General features: G+C 42.2%; 2 protein-coding genes and 1 pseudogene across 8 annotated transcripts; 2 read left to right on the forward strand and 1 right to left on the reverse strand.

Moving 5' to 3' along the window:
* Positions 1 to 61: 61 nt before the first annotated feature.
* Positions 62 to 2,005, reverse strand: LOC112259358 (ER membrane protein complex subunit 6). Of its 4 annotated transcripts, none has more exons than XM_024434069.2 (2): positions 1,950 to 2,005; positions 62 to 1,653 (listed from the first exon to the last, which is right to left on the reverse strand). In XM_024434069.2, exon 2 carries the CDS (start codon positions 1,612 to 1,614, stop codon positions 1,279 to 1,281), a length of 336 nt encoding a protein of 111 aa, XP_024289837.1. In that variant the 5' UTR covers positions 1,615 to 1,653; positions 1,950 to 2,005; the 3' UTR covers positions 62 to 1,278. The 4 variants fall into 4 exon arrangements, with proteins under 4 accessions (XP_024289837.1, XP_024289836.1, XP_024289835.1 ...); XM_024434068.2 differs by having other exon boundaries at positions 62 to 1,650; positions 1,805 to 2,000; XM_024434067.2 differs by having other exon boundaries at positions 1,805 to 2,000.
* A 173-nt stretch (positions 2,006 to 2,178) lies between these two features.
* shpk (sedoheptulokinase) lies at positions 2,179 to 6,181 on the forward strand. 4 transcript variants are annotated; one of them, XM_024431767.2, is made up of 7 exons: positions 2,179 to 2,438; positions 2,622 to 2,763; positions 2,843 to 3,053; positions 3,278 to 3,430; positions 4,515 to 4,690; positions 4,974 to 5,174; positions 5,313 to 6,181. In XM_024431767.2, the coding sequence occupies exons 1-7, from the start codon at positions 2,304 to 2,306 to the stop codon at positions 5,705 to 5,707; spliced, it is 1,413 nt and encodes a 470-aa protein (XP_024287535.1). In that variant the 5' UTR covers positions 2,179 to 2,303; the 3' UTR covers positions 5,708 to 6,181. The 4 variants fall into 4 exon arrangements, with proteins under 4 accessions (XP_024287535.1, XP_024287536.1, XP_024287537.1 ...); XM_024431768.2 differs by having other exon boundaries at positions 2,181 to 2,438; positions 2,870 to 3,053; XM_024431769.2 differs by having other exon boundaries at positions 2,306 to 2,438; positions 2,689 to 2,763.
* A 4,667-nt stretch (positions 6,182 to 10,848) lies between these two features.
* The window catches only part of LOC112259125, a 28,066-nt pseudogene continuing 20,563 nt past the window's right edge, over positions 10,849 to 18,351 (forward strand).

The raw sequence follows: 18,351 nt of genomic DNA on the forward strand, positions 1-18,351 counted from the left end.
TGGAAAATTCAGTTATCCTATAGATGCAATAGAGCAGAGAAACAATAACATACTGCAGCAGTTCAGTGCATGAGATAAATATTTTATTAGTATACAAATAGAGTTGCTGACTTATACACTACATGACCAAACTTATGTGGACACTTGCTTGTCCAACATCTCATTTCAAAAACATGGGCATTAATATGGAGTTGGTCCCCCCCCCTTCGCTTCTATAACAGTCTCCACTCTTCTGGGAAGGCTTTCCACTAGACGTTGGAACATTGCTGTGGGGACCTGCTTCCATTCAGCCACAAGAGCATTAGTAAGGTCAGGCATCGATGTCGGGTGATTAGATCTGACTCGCAGTCGGCATTCCAATTCATCCCAAAGGTGTTTGATTTGGTTGAGGTCAGGGCTCTGTGCAGGGCAGTCAAATTCAATCCACACCAATCTCAACAAACCATTTCTGTTTGGACCGTGCACAGGGGGCATTGTCAAGCTGAAACAGGAAAGGGCCTTTCCCAAACTGTTGCCACAAAGTTCAAAGCACAGAATCGTTAAGATTTCCCTTCACTGGAACTAAGGGGCCTAGCCCAAATCCCCCCAGACTATTATTACTCCTCCACCAAACTTTATAGTTGGCACTATGCTTGTGTGCAGCTGCTCGGCCATGGAAACCCATTTCATGAAGCTCCCGACAAACAGTTCGTGCCGATGTTGCTTCCGGAGGCAGTCTGGAACTCTGTAGTGAGTGTTGCAACTGAGGGCAGCCGATTTTTACATGTTACAGCACTCGACGGTCCCGTTCTGTGAGCTTGTGTGGTCTACCACTTCACAGCTGAGCGGTTGTTGCTCCTAGACGTTTCCACATCACAAAAACAGCACTTACAGTTGACCGGGGCAGCTCTAGCAGGGCAGAAATTTGACAAACTGACTTGTTGGAAAGGAGGCATCCTATGACAGAGCTACATTTAAAGTCACAGAGCTCTTCAGTAAGGCTATTCTACTGCTGTTTGTCTATGGAGATTCCATGGCTGTGTGCTCAGTTGTATACCTGTCAGCAACAGGTGTGGCTGAAATTGCCAAATACACTAATTTGAAGGGGTGTCCACATTCTTTTGTATATATAGTGTACTTCACATAGCTGTATAAACAGTTAATCTAAATCAAATCAAATATAAACAGTTAATCTAACATATTTCATCAATCACCTATATCTACAATTAGTGTGTGGGCAGTTAATATTCATTTCCCTGACATTAGGGTTAAAACAAAAAATCATTCTGGTCAACTATATTAGTACACATGCACCATTCCGTAGAGGAAGGTCCAGAACAGGACGTAGGTAAAAAGACCTCCAACGAGCCCTCCTGTGAAGAGCATCCTCCGAGACTTGAAGCACTTGTTCCACCTGCGACTAGCCTTGAGGATTAGAAGAAGGGAGAGTAGAAACGAGGCGAGGAAATAGAAGACAAATCCGTACAGTCCTGTGAGCCCAAGGATGCCCGCTGTTGCCCCGGACAGAGCCGACACAGACGTCCGACAGTAGTCCAGCATGGCGGCGTTGCCCCTCACAGCGACCTCGCTGATGAACTGTGGTCCCTCTCGTTTTGCTACGATGACTGAGGACATGTCTGCACTTGGTTTGATTGTCAACGATAAAAGCTGCTGCTGCAAAAAAAAATGCATTATTGATTACATGTTGCCTAATACTTTCATGATCTTGAACAAATTGTGAATCATTTGTCAATCTAGCCTATTTTGATATGAACGAAAGTGCTAGCTAAATTGACATCTGGACTGTAGCTAGCTGGTAACTCACCGAATGAAAAAATAATATACAGTGCTTCGTTTACTTCACAAACACATCAAATGGACATCGTTTGTGACACGTAATATTCCTACAGAATGTATTTACTAACGGCTTCGCTGCTGGAATGTAATTACAGAAATAAAGCTAATTCAACCTAGCTTGCACAGCAGATGCGACCCGTCATTCTGAATCGGCCATTTTCTTGTTAAATGCATTCTGGGACATTTGTTTTTGTATCAACTGCTCGCTTTTTATGAAGTCAGTGGATGAATGTGTTCAGTTATCTACTTTTAATCACCAAAATATTTTATTTTATTAAATGACCTTCACATTTTGTGATATTTTTAAGATGTATTTGTTGTGACCTATGACCTTTGTAATGAACTTTGGTCTCTACGGTGACTGCCTGAGATCAAAATAGTAGAGCACTGTTTATAAACACTGCGCTCTGGATAAAACGTACAGTTATTAATTGGCTAAGGAGCCTAATGCTATCCGGGGAGCAACCATGGCGAAATATGTACTCGGCATAGACGTAGGAACTACTTCAATCAAGGTCGTGTTACTTGATATTAACTCAAAAACAGTAACGGATAGCTTCTCTTTGCCAACCAAGGCATATATCGTCAGCGACGAAACGCATGTATGTGACAGGTGACAGGCACCTCTCTCTGAATCACCGCACATAATGAGCTTTCACTCTTTCAAATGTACAGCCTTTTAAGCCTTTCAAGCTGGTGTGCATTTTATCTCAAATTGGTCGTAATCTTGTTGATTTATAGACCTCTTCTTAACTATATATTATATTATTGGTTTTCCTTTGCAGGCCAAAGAGCAGGACTCTGTACAAATCATAACGACTCTGAATGAGTGCATTGCCTCTCTGCCCATAGACAAGCTCCAGAATGTCAGTAGAATTGGGGTGTCTGGACAAATGCATGGGGTTGTATTCTGGAAAGCACAAACAGGTAAAATCATAAAGTGTGTCACCCACTATTATGTGGTATACATTTTTATGTAGAAATCCCAACACTTTTTTCAAATAAGTCCTGTACCATCACTGTCTACCCTCAGGCTGTAATTGGTCAGGTGGAGACAGCCGCCACCTCTTCAGCCCTAGAGACACCAGTCATCTAATCACCTGGCAGGATGGGCGCTGCAACAGTGATTTCCTGTCTACTCTTCCAAACCCAGACTCACATCTCAGCATAGCCACAGGCTTTGGTTGTGCCACTATCTTCTGGTACATGAAATACAGGTACATAGGCCTATAATATTATGCCTACATGACTTGGCTGATTTTGAGGAATAGGTTTACTTCATATACAGCCAGTCGACTCCTGATAAGTACACATGTAGGATAAGTGTATGTCTATTACACCCAGTTTACACTTATCCTATGTGCACTTATCAGGAGTTTACTCTATAGACTAATAGATTCAGAAAGCTTGTCATTATTCTTTTCACTGTGTTTGAATGCAGGCCGGGGTTCCTGTCTGACTTCATGGTGGCAGGAACCATCCATGACTATGTGGTGTCCATGCTGTGTGGCTTGGAGAGCTGTGTCATGACTGGCCAGAATGCAGCCAGCTGGGGCTACTTCAACACTGCCACTAACCAGTGGAACATAGACATGTGAACACAATATCCTGGCCTTCTTCCTCTTCTAGCACCAATTGTTTGCTTTTTAGTACAAAATATGTTATTACTAACATACTACATACTGAACATAATATGAATGCATGTGTTGTGTTGTGTTGTGTGTTAGCTAACATGTACAGGTAACTGCCAAAATAGAGGAAACACAAGCATAAAGTGTCTTAATAGGGCATTGGGCCACCACGACCCAGAACAGCTTCAATGCACCTTGGCATGGAACTCTATTGGAGAGGACACCATTCTTCTACGACAAATCCATCATTTGCTGTTTTGTAGATGGTGGTGGAAATCCTTGTCTTAGGTGCCGCTCCAGAATCTCCCATAAGTGTTCAATTGGGTTTACATCGTTTTCATGTTCATCAAACCATTCAGTGACCACTCATGCCCTGTGGATGGCCGCCCTATGGGACTCCCAACCACGTCCGGTTGTGATACAGCCTGGAATCGAACCAGGGTCTGTAGCGACGTCTCGAACACTGAGATACAGGGCCTTAGACCGCTGCTCCATGATGGGATGTTAATTGCTTAAAGGCCCAGTGCAATCAAAATCTAGATTTTTCTGTGTTTTGTATATACTTCCACACTATGGTGTTGGAAGAATACTGTGAAATTGTGAAAATTATGATAATGCCCTTTTAGTGTAAGCTGTTTTAAAAGACAGCCTGTGGTGGGATGGAGTTTTGGCCTGCCTGGTGATATCACCATGCGATAAATTAGTCAATAGAACAAAAAGAAAGACTTTTCTAAACCTCTCTGCCAATAGCAGCTAGTTTTCAGTTTCCCCTCCCCACTCAGACCACTCCCAGACAGTCCTAGCAAAATTCTTGCTTGAGAAAATTGCTCTTGCTTTCTGTTTGACCATTTTGATCGAAAACAATCACAGGACATTATTTATTGTTACCTAGAAATTATTTGATATTGAGATAAAAACATCTGCATAGGGACTTTAATCAACTCAATAACCACAACTCAAGTGTTTCCGTTATTTTGGCAGTTACCTGTATCTTGTGTGTGTGTGTGTGTGTGTGTGTGTGTGTGTGTTTGTGTGTGCATGCTCTAGTCTGAAGGATGCTGGCTTTCCTGTGCACCTGCTACCTGAGTGTGTGCCGTCTGGCTGCATGGCTGGTCAGACGTGCTGTGAGTGGCATGGCGTCCCTGCCAGCACACCTGTAGGGGCAGCCCTGGGGGACTTCCAGTGTTCTGTCTACTCCAGCATGACTGACAGGACGGAAGCAGGTGAAGTTTGGTGAAGAGGGGCAGTTTGACCTTTGAATGTCAATATTATTGCTGAATGAGGATCGAATAGGTGTAAACTATATATTGTAACAGCTCGATTTTAAACTTTCCAATAGGCTAGGTGGGAAATTCAGAATTCGGTGCTTACACCTATTCATCTTTCAGATCTACTGGAGTGCCTAAATGCTAATGATAGGAACTAGGGATTGATTAAGCTATTGCTTTTGAAATTAAACTTTATCATTGATTATAATAAGGTAACTGTTTCTGTGCCTCTTTGCAGTTCTCAATATAAGCACCTCAGCCCAGCTGACCTATGCCATGCCACTTGACTTCACTCCGCCAAATATCCCTGATCCCACCTCTTCCATCTCCTACTTCCCTTACTTTGATGGCTCCTACTTGGCGGTGGCAGCATCACTCAACGGAGGGAACGTGATGGCCACTCTTGTAGGCATGCTGAGTGGCTGGATGAACGAGCTAGGTAAATTAATCCATCAACTTTAACCTACTGTCATTGACTTAGTCACAAACCCTGTACGTTTGTGTCACTTGCAGAAGGCATGTTAAGTCCATGAGAGCTACTTAGTCATTACACCTATTTCATCTTTTTACCTAATAGAGGTGGAAGTGAGCGACTCCAGCTTGTATGAGAAGCTGATCAGATGTGCCCTTGGAGTGGACAGTAGTGACCTGAGGGTTAGTCCTACCATCCTGGGGGAAAGACATGACCCGCTCAGCCTGGGTCAGGTGTCCAACATACACCCTTCCAACCTCTCCCTGGGCCACATGACCAGAGCGGTGTGCCGTGGTGTTCTGGACAATATCACCTCCATGATGCACCCGGTCTTCCTGCTGGAGGCCGGAGTGCAAAGGATCAAGGGCAGTGGGAGTGCCTTATCCCGTAACGCAGTACTCAGACAGGAAGCAGAAAGGGCGTTTCCTCTGCCTGTGGAATATGGACAGGATGTGGACTCAGCTGTGGGTGTGGCGATAGTCTTTCATGACAGAATGTGAGTTATGATTCACACAGAGGGACTATTTGTTTACTTGCATATATGAATACTTGAATTGTATTTTTTCTGAATGGCTAACAGAGACTATTACAATAAACATCATGCTTATTTTACATTCCAGTGATATCCTCAGACATGTTTATTAATGAATACTATTGGAAATTCATAGTGCAATCTCCAATCAAGATGATGTCTCACATTTATAGTATGAACTAAAAGTTCAATTAGGCCTATAGTAAGTGGTAATTGGTAATGTATAGTTAACTACAGTAAAAAAAAAGTACTTTATTAATGTTTGCATTAGTGCACTTGAAATTTCAACTAAAACATTGTTCTGCTACTGCTAGCTTACATATCAGTGTTATTAGTAATAATTACTTAGGTAAGATTTTAGTATTGATAATGATTACAACTGTTTTTACTTAATGATTCAATTGTTATGTTATAATGGCATGTAAATAAATCCTAAATCTTGTTGATGTCTCTAACTATATATCAGTCTATTCTTATCAGCAGAGGTTTTCTGACCACAATATTAGTCACAGGAACAGACTCACCAACAACAAAGCATGTTGGTAGATCTGAGAAAAGGCAGACTCTCGGGAAGCTCTGCAAAGTGGTTCTGAAAGAAAGAAGAACTGAATGTTATATGTCATATGAAAGATGAAGTAAACCCCCTGTGATGAGACATTCAAAACAATAAGTAAGTAAAGAATCATCTGATAATATGTATTTTTTTTACCTTTATTTAACTAGGCAAGTCAGTTAAGAACAAACTCTTATTTTCAATGACGGGCTAGGAACAGTGGGTTAACTGCCTTGTTGAGGGGCAGAACGACAGATTTTGTACCTTGTCAACTCCAGGATTCGATCTTGCAACCTTTCGGTTACTAGTCCAATGCCCTAACCACTAGGCTACACTGCCGCCACTGTATAATTACACTGAACAAAAATATAAATGCAACATGCAATTTCATTTTTTTTTTACCGAGGTACAGTTCATATAAGAAAATTAGTCAATGGAAATCTGTGGATTTCACATGACTGGGAATACAGATATGCAGCTGTTGGTCACAGATACCTTTAAAAAAAGGTAGGGCCGTGGATCAGAAAACCAGTCTGTATCTGGTGTGACCAACATTTACCAACATGTTGGTGGATATTGGCGGGAACTGGAACACGCTGTTGTACACGTTGATCCAGCGCATCCTCAATGGTTGACATGTCTGGTGCGTACAGTATGCAGGCCATGGAAGAACTGGGACATTTTCCGCTTACAGGAATTGTGTACAGATCCTTGCGACACGGGACTGTGCATTATCTTGCTGAAACATGATATGATGGCGGTGGATGAATGGCATGACAATGAATCTCAGTATCTCATCATGGTGTCTTTGTGCATTATAATTGCCATCAATAAAATGAAATTGTGTTCGTTGTCCGTAGCTTATGCCTGCCCATACCCTAACCCCACCACCATCATGAGGTTCTCATCAGAAAACCTCTCATCCACACGACGCCATACATGCTGTCTGCCATCTGTCCAGTACAGTTGAAACGAGGATTCATCCGTGAAGGGCACGCTTCTCCAGCGTGTCAGTGGCCATTGAAGGTGAGCGTTTTCCCACTGAAGTCTATGCTGAACTGCAGTCAGGTCAAGACCCTGGTGAGGAGAACGAGCATACAGACGAGCTTCCCTTAGACAGTTTCTGACAGATTGTGCAGAAATTTTGGTCTCAGACGATCGCGCAGGTGAAGAAGCCGGATGTGGAGGTCCTGGGTTGGTGGGGTTACATGTGGTCTGCGGTTGTGAGACCAGTTGGACGTACTGCCAAATTCTTTAAAACGACGTAGGAGCCGGCTTATGGTAGAGAAATGAACATTACATTCTCTGGCAACAGTTCTGGTGGACATTCCTGCAGTCAGTATGTCAATTGCACGCTCCCTCAAAACTTGTGGCACATTTTAGAGTGGCCTTTTATTGTCCCCAGCACAAGGTGCATCTGTGCAATGATCATACTGTTTAATCAGCTTCTTGATATGCAACACCTAACAGGTGGATGGATTATTTTTTCAAAGAAGAAATGCTCACTAACTGGGATGTAAAACAGAGAAATAAGCTTTTTGTGCATATGGAACTTTTCTGGGATCTTTTATTTCAGTTCATGAAACACTTTTACTTTCATGTTGCGTTTATATTTTTTGGTTCAGTGTAGATTAATCATCTACTTTTGTGTTATTACATTGTTTTGACGTATACAAAGTATTCAAGAAGATAGATGCCTGTGCCTCTAACTAACTAGACAGTACCATTAGGTCTTATAGGGACATTAGAAAACCTCTGGTCAGTTGTGCAAAATGTTGTAGGCTACTAAATGTGTGAAGTAATGAGAAGGGGATGATATTTTGGCTAAGTATTTGCAACATAATGTTGTACAACAAGGGGCAAATCAGGACACTGAAATTAACTTTTGAAGCAGAGATTGTGAAATGCTGAATTAGCTCATTTTTCCTTGCCATCCAACTTTGAGGATTTACTAACAATGTTGGTCCAACACCTTATCAACTATCAAATCAAATCAAATGTATTTATATATCCCTTCGTACATCAGCTGATATCTCAAAGTGCTGTACAGAAACCCAGCCTAAAACCCCAAACAGCAAGCAATGCAGGTGTAGAAGCACGGTGGCTAGGAAAAACTCCCTAGAAAGGCCAACACCTAGGAAGAAACCTAGAGAGGAACCAGGCTATGTGGGGTGGCCAGTCCTCTTCTGGCTGTGCCGGGTGGAGATTATAACAGAACATGGCCAAGATGTTCAAATATTCATAAATGACCAGCATGGTCAAATAATAAGAACAGAACAGTTGAAACTGGAGCAGCAGCACGGCCAGGTGGACTGGGGACAGCAAGGAGTCATCATGTCAGGTAGTCCTGAGGCATGGTCCTAGGGCTCAGGTCCTCCGAGAGAGAGAAAGAAAGAGAGAATTAGAGAGAGCGCATACTTAAATTCACACAGGACACTGGATAGGACAGGAGAAGTACTTCAGATAAAACAAACTGACCCCGACACATAAACTACTGCAGCATAAATACTGGAGGCTGAGACAGGAGGGGTCAGGAGACACTGTGGCCCCATCTGATGACACCGCCGGACAGTGCCAAACAGGAAGGATATAACCCCACCCACTTTGCCAAAGCACAGCCCCCACACCACTGAAGGGATATCTTCAACCACCAACTTACTATCCTGAGACAAGGCCGAGTATAGCCCACAAAGATCTCCGCCACGGCACAACCCAAGGGGATGTGGTATTCTATGTTTTTATCAATAGGGATACAGTATGTATACATATGTTGCTTATGCATAAACAAGAGCCAATGGCTAAGCTGATGTCCATTTACTTTTGAATATAATGTTGACAACATACCTTTACAATAAATCTGTTATTTGTCAACTTTCATAACAATTAGCTAAGATCCTTTGTGCATCTCCTGGTCACTATCATTGCTGTCACAGCTGTGCTACAGAGGCCGGGTCAATAACCCCAAGGGTCAGCCATGTAGCCTTTTAAGCTCTCAGAGCAGAGCTCTCTCTGGTGGTAATGTACTCTTATACTCTCTGATACTCCCTGCGTGTGTGTATGAATCTCACTACTACTCACAGTTGTAGTGAGTAAGAGTAGTGAGTAAGATTCATACACCCTCTGCTTGTAGAGGTTGAATTGTCTTGTGGTTGTGGATTTAAGACCTTTATTTAATATAAAGATGATATGATGGACAGAGACATAAGAGAAAATGTGATCCAACAAACCACTCAGTGAAATGCTCTTTATACTGTGTATAAGTACACAGTTATCTGTATGTTAGATTCCAGATGGTTTTATGTCCTTGTTTGAATGATTGGACCATAAGTATGTGTTGATGATGGCTTTCATTTGTTTTGTTTATGTGAGAAGCTTTCAGTTCTTCTATTGCTTTTACTGAAATGTAGGAGAGTTTTTAAAACTGTAAACATTCACTTCAGTCAACATGTTGTGCATGAGATCACTGAGAGAAACTACTGCGTAGGCTACCAGTAGATACCATGAAGATGAACACTTTCCACACTGCGCTTTGGTCTCATTCATCTAACGACAGATGTAACAGGGAGAAATCATTTAAATCCCCATAGTAATTATTAATTCTGATCAGTTTAATTTGGAGATGTACGAGATTATTAACCATGTGTCTCAGTAAATGCTGTCCTAATTTTAAACTGAACTGGGAATATTTTTTCTGTCATTTGAGTAAAAGAATGGGTTTAAGGCCTGGTTAAAGTTTTCTATTACAGTTGTAATGGGGAAGTACTAATAAATAACCAGCTTTGTTAGCCATCTGGGGGTGAAACATCACATATCTTAAAGCTGGTGTATTCAGAGGTCAACTCTCCTACCATGTTTCAGAGGATCTATGAACATTTTACGGCACCTTTTAGATAAATGTAAGAAATCATTTTTGGTCATATGTAAATTCAATGTCAAGTTATTAAAATGTGTATGACCAAACAATATTTGACCAGGTCAAAACTTAGGAAGAGAACCATGAATGCAGTCCCTTACTGCATTACAATGTAATTCAATTAGATTTGGTAAATCCTCTCAGGGGATTTATAACATACTTGTTACGGTTTTCTTCCGTCGAAGGAGAGTCGGACCAAAATGCAGCGTGGTTAGTTCGATACATCTTTAATGAAGACGAAACACGAACAATACAAAAACAATAAACGTAACGTGAAAACTGAAACAGCCTAAACTGGTGCAAACTAACACAGAGACAGGAACAATCACCCACGAAACACTCAAAGAATATGGCTGCCTAAATATGGTTCCCAATCAGAGACAACGAGAATCACCTGCCTCTGATTGAGAACCGCCTCAGGCAACCATAGACCTTGCTAGAACACCCCACTAAGCCACAATCCCAAAACCTACGAAAAATCCCCATACATAAACACAACACAAAATAAACCCATGTCACACCCTGGCCTGACCAAATAAATATAGAAAACACAAAATACTAAGACCAGGGCGTGACAATACTGAACACACTGTATTTACATGAATGTGAAGTGTTATCATTGTATCGTCTCTTCCAGACCATCGGTGTGAGGAGTCATTATGAGCAAGGCAATGGACCTAGAGTACCCTACCTTCTCTCTGGAGACAGTCGACAGGAAGAATGATGAGAGGGCACAGAGCAGACAGGTGAAGAAGCCTGACCACCATGGACTCAGACTAACAGGAGGAACTGGAGAAGGCCATACCAAAGATAAGATTCAATCTCAACTTTGACAAGTGAGACTTGCCGTTCACTGAACATAATAACACATACTGTGCTGAATGGGGACAATTGGTGTTTATAGCCATATTGTAGTAACAATAATAACAGTTTTAACACTGTTTGAGAGGACACACCTGTCTTCCTCAGGGGGAAGGATTTATTAATCAGAAGCTCATTTACGATATCATTAGAATAAGGCCTTTTGTTTTAAAGCTCTTTTGGACAAGACCATGTGTATTTTGTTTTCTAATTGAAAAATAAATGCTTTCCCAATACTAAAGTCTAACATGTTTCTTTGTAGGAAAATAAAAGGTTTGGAGGAGAACAATGAGGAGGGGGCGCTGTTTGAGGCTGTGTCCACTGGGAATGTCATGAAGCTTGAGGGTCTGGTTCAGTACCTGCATCAGTCCATGAAGAAGCTCTCCAACACTGAGTGTTAGGCAGACTGTGTATTATATTCTGTAGTATTGTATAATGTTTGCCTTTTAGGATACCATTGTACATTAGTACTTTACCGCTTCATGTCCACACCCCAGGTACACTATAGCCTTAACCCTAGCCATTACCCTAACCCTATCTTCATGTCCACATCCCAGTTCAACTCTAACCTCAACCCTAACCCTAGACTGGTTATAAATTGTACTTATAGCTGTAACCTTAGCCTTAACCCTATCCCTAACCCAAGTACATTGTAAGTACAATGTAAGAATGAGTTATTACAATATTTGTTACACTGTGATTACACAGTTATAAGGGCCCTGTAATGTAACGCAGGTAGCCTAGTGGTTAAGAGTGTTGGGCCAGTAACTGAAGGTTCGCTGGTTCGAATCCCTGGACAGACTAGGTGAACAATCTGCCGGAGTGCCCCTGAGCAAGGCACTTAACCTTAATTGCTCCTGTAAATCGCTCTGGATAACAGCGCCTGCTAAATGACAAAAAAAATGAACGTAAATGGATAATATTTTTAGTCTGTGTATTCTTTTATACTCCATTCTTTCACCTCCGGCTCTCCTAGATCAATCGTATGGTAAAAACACCCTGCTGAAGGCTCTACTGAATCTGAGAGACAGCCGAAATAACGCAATTACATTTCTCCTTGACATCTCAGAGAAGATGGGGGACATCAAATAATTTATAAATGTAGCATACACCGACAGCTATTACAAAGGTGAACTTTCATATAACCAGAATTATCATTACTTGATGTTGTTCATCTATTCTACACCATGCTTCTGACAACTCAGTTTTATGTACACAGCCCTCAACCAATGTAATATAAAAATACAGTCATGTTAGTTTATGTGTAAGGCCATGCATTTTCTGACTGTCTATCCTTTCTTTCTCTGTATCATTCAGGGCAAACAGCCCTTCATATTGCCATTGAGAGAAGGAGCGCCTATTCTGTTCAGCTATTGATCAAGGAAGGAGCAGAAGTCTATGCCGAAGCCTGTGGGAAATTCTTCCAGCCTCATGATCTACTCAGCTTCTACTGTAGTTTGGTGAGTGTGTCAGTATCACTGAGCCTTGAACAGTGCCCTCCTCTGGTAGGTTTGCAACAGACTTTCCTGCTTGTCAGACCTCTAGTCATTCCTCTGAGAGAATAATAATTCCCTTGTTTATGATTTAGGGAATTGTATGAAAGTGTTTTGTGAAACCTTACAGAAAGTGTGTTTGCATATCCAGAAAATACAATTGTCACTGTTGTGGTGGGTAGAGTGATGGAAAATACATTAAAGTGAGGGAAATGTGTTTCCAGGTGAGCCGACTGTTTGCACCAACCAGTCTGAGGTAGATGACTTCCTGCTGGAGAACTCCTACCATTGGGTGGATGTGAGAGAGAGGGACTCCCTGGGTAACATGGTGCTGCATGCCCTGGTGGTGGTGTCAACTGATAACACACCAGAGAACATGGACTTCATCACCTCCATGTACGACTACATCACCTCACCACTGCTGCTCGCCTGCTCCCCAGGTGGAGGCTGGAGGACTTGGACAACAACCAGGGCCTGACGCCTATATAACTGTCTGCCAAGTTTGGCAAAATCAGGGTAAGGAACATGTCTGATATGGAGTAATGTTGTATGGTTGTTCGGCCCACTACTCTATGTAGACCTACTGGAGAACAGATCAACAGTTTGTTGTTTACAAATTAAGCCATCTGATCTTTAATGTAATATTTTGTTCATGTTAGACATCAGAAGAAAATACATTGTTCCGCCATATGTGTTTATGATAATGTGCTACATCCTTCCATTACGTGTTGGCCAATTGTTGTATTCTTCCTCTAGCTGTTTGAGAACATGATGCATCATGAGTTTCATGAGAGGGAGACCAGACACCTGTCCCGTAAATTCACTGAGTGTGTGTACAGACCTGTCCCTTCCTCCCTGGACGATTTGGCCTCACTGTGACTCCTAGGAGAAGAATTCTGCCCTGGAGATTGTCTACAGCGTTACTATAATACGGATCAAATCATTAGCCCCATTTGGTGCTACAATGCATCCGTTGTCCTGATCTTGTTCACATGTATCTACATTGTGTCTGCATTTTGACCAGATTTCCTGATCCCTCCCTGTATGCAAATTATTTCAGAAATATTCTTTCAAAATAATATGTATTTATTTAAAGACACATATTGATGGCCTGAGAAAATGGTGCCTCCTGTCAATGATTTACGAGGGCTGGATAATGATTATTTAAATGGTTTCACTGTTCAGCTCCGTCTACACACAATGTGCCTGACTACATTCGGAGGTGGTCAGGAAGATCAGATCACAATGCATCTTTTAATCGTCTAAACCTGTCTAGAAAAGTGGGTACAATCAGAATGTGTACATGATTAAGGACATGTTAGCACCAGGTTTAAATGGGGCTCTAAATGCCATCTCCTGTCGTTGTGCCCTTGAGAAAGGCACTCAACCCCAACCCTTATCTGCTCCAGGGGTGCTGCGCTGTGGTTGACCCTGTGCTCCAACCTCTCTGTGGGTGTGTCTCGGGGGTACGTGTACTGTAAGAAAATGCATTTCAAGAGAAAGAGAGATCAAAAGTAAGACCTACTTGCATCAAAGTGTGATTCTACCCACTGGGCACAGATGTCAATTCAACGTCTATTCCATATTGGTTCAACTTAATTTAATTGAAATGACGCGGAAACAACATTGATTCAACCAATGTGTGCCCAGTGGGTAGTAGTATCCATTTTTTTTAGAATCACCATGCAATGCTAAAAGTTGAGCCTCTGAACTGGAGGAGTGGGGCAAGTTCGCTGCTCAGATGTTTTTCTTAACCGCCTACAAGAGGAAGAAGGGACCGGTGAGGTCTTTCTGCATGATCACAATAAGATACATTATTCTAGCTGAAACTGAGCAACTCAGTTTGGATCCAGGCGAACATCATGCAGGAGATCAAATCAGTGTTGCCAAAGTGCTGTCCATAGAAACAATTTTCACTTCAGCTCAATTTCTCTCACTCTCTGATATCCAGCCACCTTTTACTCTGGAGCATACCAGACAGTAATCCCTGAGTCTAGCGGGTCAACTTTTTACAGCAGTAGAAGCCTGTTGCTTATTCCCAGGAGGGGTGTGTGCATGTGTGATGTGTGATTTTACATACTGTATGTGTGAAAGCCATCCTAAGCCATGCCATGTTGTTCATGGACGTTTATTGCCAGCTCTATGCATGTGTGGCTAGGAAATTAGTGTTTCATAATGTAAGTGTCAGAGGTTATTTTTTGGAGTGAGTGATAAAACTCGAGTTCAAGTTGACTTTGTATGTAGTTTTCTGCAGACGATCTTCCTGTCCTCCTCTGTGCTGTACTGCTGTGGGAGGGTGGAGTACCTGGGGTTCTTTGTGCTGTGTCTGTCTCTCAGCCGGGTCACCCTGTGCTACTTCTCCAGGGGACACACTTCTACGGACACATAGGCATCTACAGTGTTATGATAAAGAAGGTATAATGGATACCAGGGCCTGTTTTCACAAAGACTCTCAGAGTAAGAGTGTTGATATAGGATCACTTGCCTTTTAGATCATATTGAATAAAATGATATGGACAGGGGGGGACCTGATCCTAGATCAGCAGTCCTGGACACACTCCTATAGAGAAGCTATAGGATTCATTGCCACAGGGTATTTACAATAAATGTTAGATTGGGACAACGTTGGTGTCGTGACCCAGCTGTAGTTATAATCCACAGTTCCTTTGATACTCTCTTTTTTACTATGTCTTCTTTTTCCTTTGCAGATGATCCTAGGTGATATCTTGCGCTTTCTCTTTGTCTACGTTGTCTTATGCTTTGGTTTTTCAGCAGGTATTTCATTTCTCTTCTGTCACTTTTGTATACAGGGACACAGAAACACAACCAGTCAGTGGCTCATGAATTAAAAATGAATCTGTTTATTCTTCCAACACCATCAAAGGACCTATCAAAATTGTAGATGACAGTTCCCTCGTACAATGACACTTCTAAAACACTGAAAACAAATGAGACAGTATAAAACAACAATATGATTTATAATAAAAAACAACTGTCAATGGACTGTAATAACGCATTCTCGGTCCCTCCACAGCAGTGGTGTTACAGACTTTGGTTTTTCCATTTATATTTTGAGGTTGGATGTCGTGTCACCTCATTAGTCAGTAGGTGTTACACCTGTGCTGGTATGTCCATCTCATTAATCGGAAGGTGTTTCACCTGTGCTGGCCCATGTGATATTTAAGAGTGACTGGCCCAGTGCTCCACTTGTCTTAAGAGATGTGGAGGGTTAACACCTTTAGTTGTCTCTCCCAATTTGATTTCTAGAAAAACAACCCTTTATCTGATTTCCCCTGTTTTCATTTTGCTCCACCTTTTGGTTTGCGTCCTGCCTTTAAGTTTGGAGTAGGTTTTTCATTTTGTTTGCCTCTGTAGCGTGCTTAATTCTTCATTTATGGGGATTTATTTACCACCTGCAGAGAGTTGACAGACTGGTTGCAGTGTCAGCTCTTACGCACCTTCTCTCAAGCAGTGGCAATTTTAGCATGTACATCTTGGTGGGGTAAAAAAAAAAGTGGGATGTATGCCAGCAAAGCCACTGCACAACACTAAACAATACATTAATTGCACTATACCACTGCTACACCTGGCTATCAGCGGAACCTTGTCTGGTGGCGAAACAGTTCATTCAACCTTATTTACTGCCTTTACAAAAACAGCTGATATGGCTGACTTGCTTAAACAAATGTGGTTTCTACTGACTATTGAGATGTACAAACTATGACATAAGGGGACAACAAGCGGAGAAGAGGCAATCCGTAATTTCCATTAAAACATTGAGTGAGCTAGGAAGGACGCAGTCAATATAACTATTTGTGAAGCACTTTTGAAATGTACAGCGACAGAATTCAGAACATGGGCCATACTTAGTGTTCTCCCTGTACACCAGGTCAAAACCGTAAGATAAAAAAAGGGGGCATATAAGCAGACAATGAAAGCTCTTACAATATTCGATAACATTTCTCAAAAACAAATTATAGGCTACATGTGCACCACCAAGTCAGAACAGTAGGTGAAAATAGATCAAATTATTAGGGTGAGGAACTTGGGCTACTAACAGATTACTACACAACATATACTTATGTATACTGTAGCTAAGGAAGTAATACTATCTCCCTGGCATATTACATAACTTATGCAGCAGCATACAAGACATGTTTGACTCACCTTGTTGTGCTGTGCTCACTTGAACAGGAAGGTAGCACAGCGGTCCTTTGTGTGTAACTTTGGCATCAAACTTTGTCATCGAAGTCTGGCGTTCTCTGGATTTATGGTGCTTTCAAGACAACTGGGAACTCGAAAAAAAAACAAGGTTGAATCATGACGTCAGTGATCTATAGAAAGAGGCCTGAGTTCCCGACTTGGAACTCCAAGTTGGATTACCGTTCAAAATGTATTTTCCCAGTCGGAGCTCATTTTTTTTCTCAAGTTCCCAGCTGTCTTGAACTCACTGAAGTCTGAGATGTCCCATTTCCGAGTTTCCTGTTGTTTTGAGCACCGCAAAAGTCAGGCTGGATTGACAGCATAGCCAATGTATTCAACATTTTCTGGCCCATGGTGTTGCATGTGGATGCTTATCCTTTTAAGCTTGGAAAAGAGACCCCAGACTTGGACCACACACCCTCCCCACTGAGTAGCAGGCTAGTGATTGCTTTACAACACTTGCAGTTAGCCAGATTCCTTCCTAACGACTCATTGTTGAATTAGCGACTTCAAACTTGTTGTGTAATGTTTATGTCCAATGGCCGATGAGAACTGGGAAAAAAATGTTGAATCATGATGTGATCTTCAGGTCGTAGCTCTAGAAAGAGGCCCATGTTCCCAATTCCGAGTTGGATATAATACAATTCCGAGTTGGATGAAAGTTCAAAACTTATTTTCTCAGTTGTAGCTCGTTTTTCCCGAGTTCCCAGTTGTCTTCAACTCACTAAAGTCAGATTTTGCAGTTCCGAGTTAACAGTTCTTTTGAATGCGGCGCAAATCATGCTTCAGTCCAATCAAAGCTACTGTAGATATAACGTGATTTGACGTAATTTTATCTGTGGCTAATGACCTTGAGCCTTCTTGGATGGGCACTTCTAAGGTAACTCTATGGCAGCACCCAAGGGGTGAGTGACAGAACATGAGTGACAGAACACTGAACATTTTGGAGCTGCCTTACTCAAGAAAACAAAACAAAAAACATGTTTGTCGTGCACTCAGCCATACAATCTCCATAGACAAACATTGGCAGTAGAATGGCCTTACTGAAGAGATCAGTGACTTTCAATCTGGTACTGTCATAGGACGCCACCTTTCCAACAAGTCAGTTTGTCAAATTTCTGCCCTGCTAGAGCTGCCCCGGTCAACTGTAAGTGCTGATATTGTGAAGTGGAAACGTTTAGGATCAACATCGGCTTAGCCGCGAAGTGGTAGGCCACACAAGCTCACAGAACGGAACTGGTGAGCGCTGTAGTGCGTACAGTGTCAAAATTGTTTGGTTCGGCCTCCCGAGTGGTGCAGTGGTCTAAGGCACTGCATCAAAGTGCTAGCTGTGCCACTAGAGATTCTGGGTTCGCAACCGGGAGACCCATGGGGCGTCGCATAATTGGACCAGCATTGTCCGGGTTAGGGGAGGGTTTGGCCGGCAGGGATGTCCTTGTCCTATTGCGCTCTAGCGACTCCTGTGGCAGGCCGGGGGGCAGTGCACACTGACACGGTCGCCAGATGGATGGTGTTTCCTCCGATACATTGGTGCGGTTGGCTTCCAGGTTAAGTGGGCATTGTATCAAGAAGCAGTGCGGCTTGGTTGG

Source organism: Oncorhynchus tshawytscha, linkage group LG09 (genome assembly GCF_018296145.1).
Source record: "Oncorhynchus tshawytscha isolate Ot180627B linkage group LG09, Otsh_v2.0, whole genome shotgun sequence".
In the NCBI taxonomy this organism is placed as follows: Eukaryota; Metazoa; Chordata; class Actinopteri; order Salmoniformes; family Salmonidae; genus Oncorhynchus; species Oncorhynchus tshawytscha.

Bases quoted from the DNA above. Each gene is read 5' to 3' on its own strand.
- LOC112259358 (XM_024434069.2), bottom strand. From the start codon at position 1,614: ATGTCCTCAGTCATCGTAGCAAAACGAGAGGGACCACAGTTCATCAGC.
- shpk (XM_024431767.2), top strand. From the start codon at position 2,304: ATGGCGAAATATGTACTCGGCATAGACGTAGGAACTACTTCAATCAAG. The intron at 2,764-2,842 runs GTAAAATCATAA...TTTTCAAATAAG, and splicing joins ATTCTGGAAAGCACAAACAG to TCCTGTACCATCACTGTCTA. The intron at 5,175-5,312 runs GTAAATTAATCC...TTTACCTAATAG, and splicing joins TGGCTGGATGAACGAGCTAG to AGGTGGAAGTGAGCGACTCC.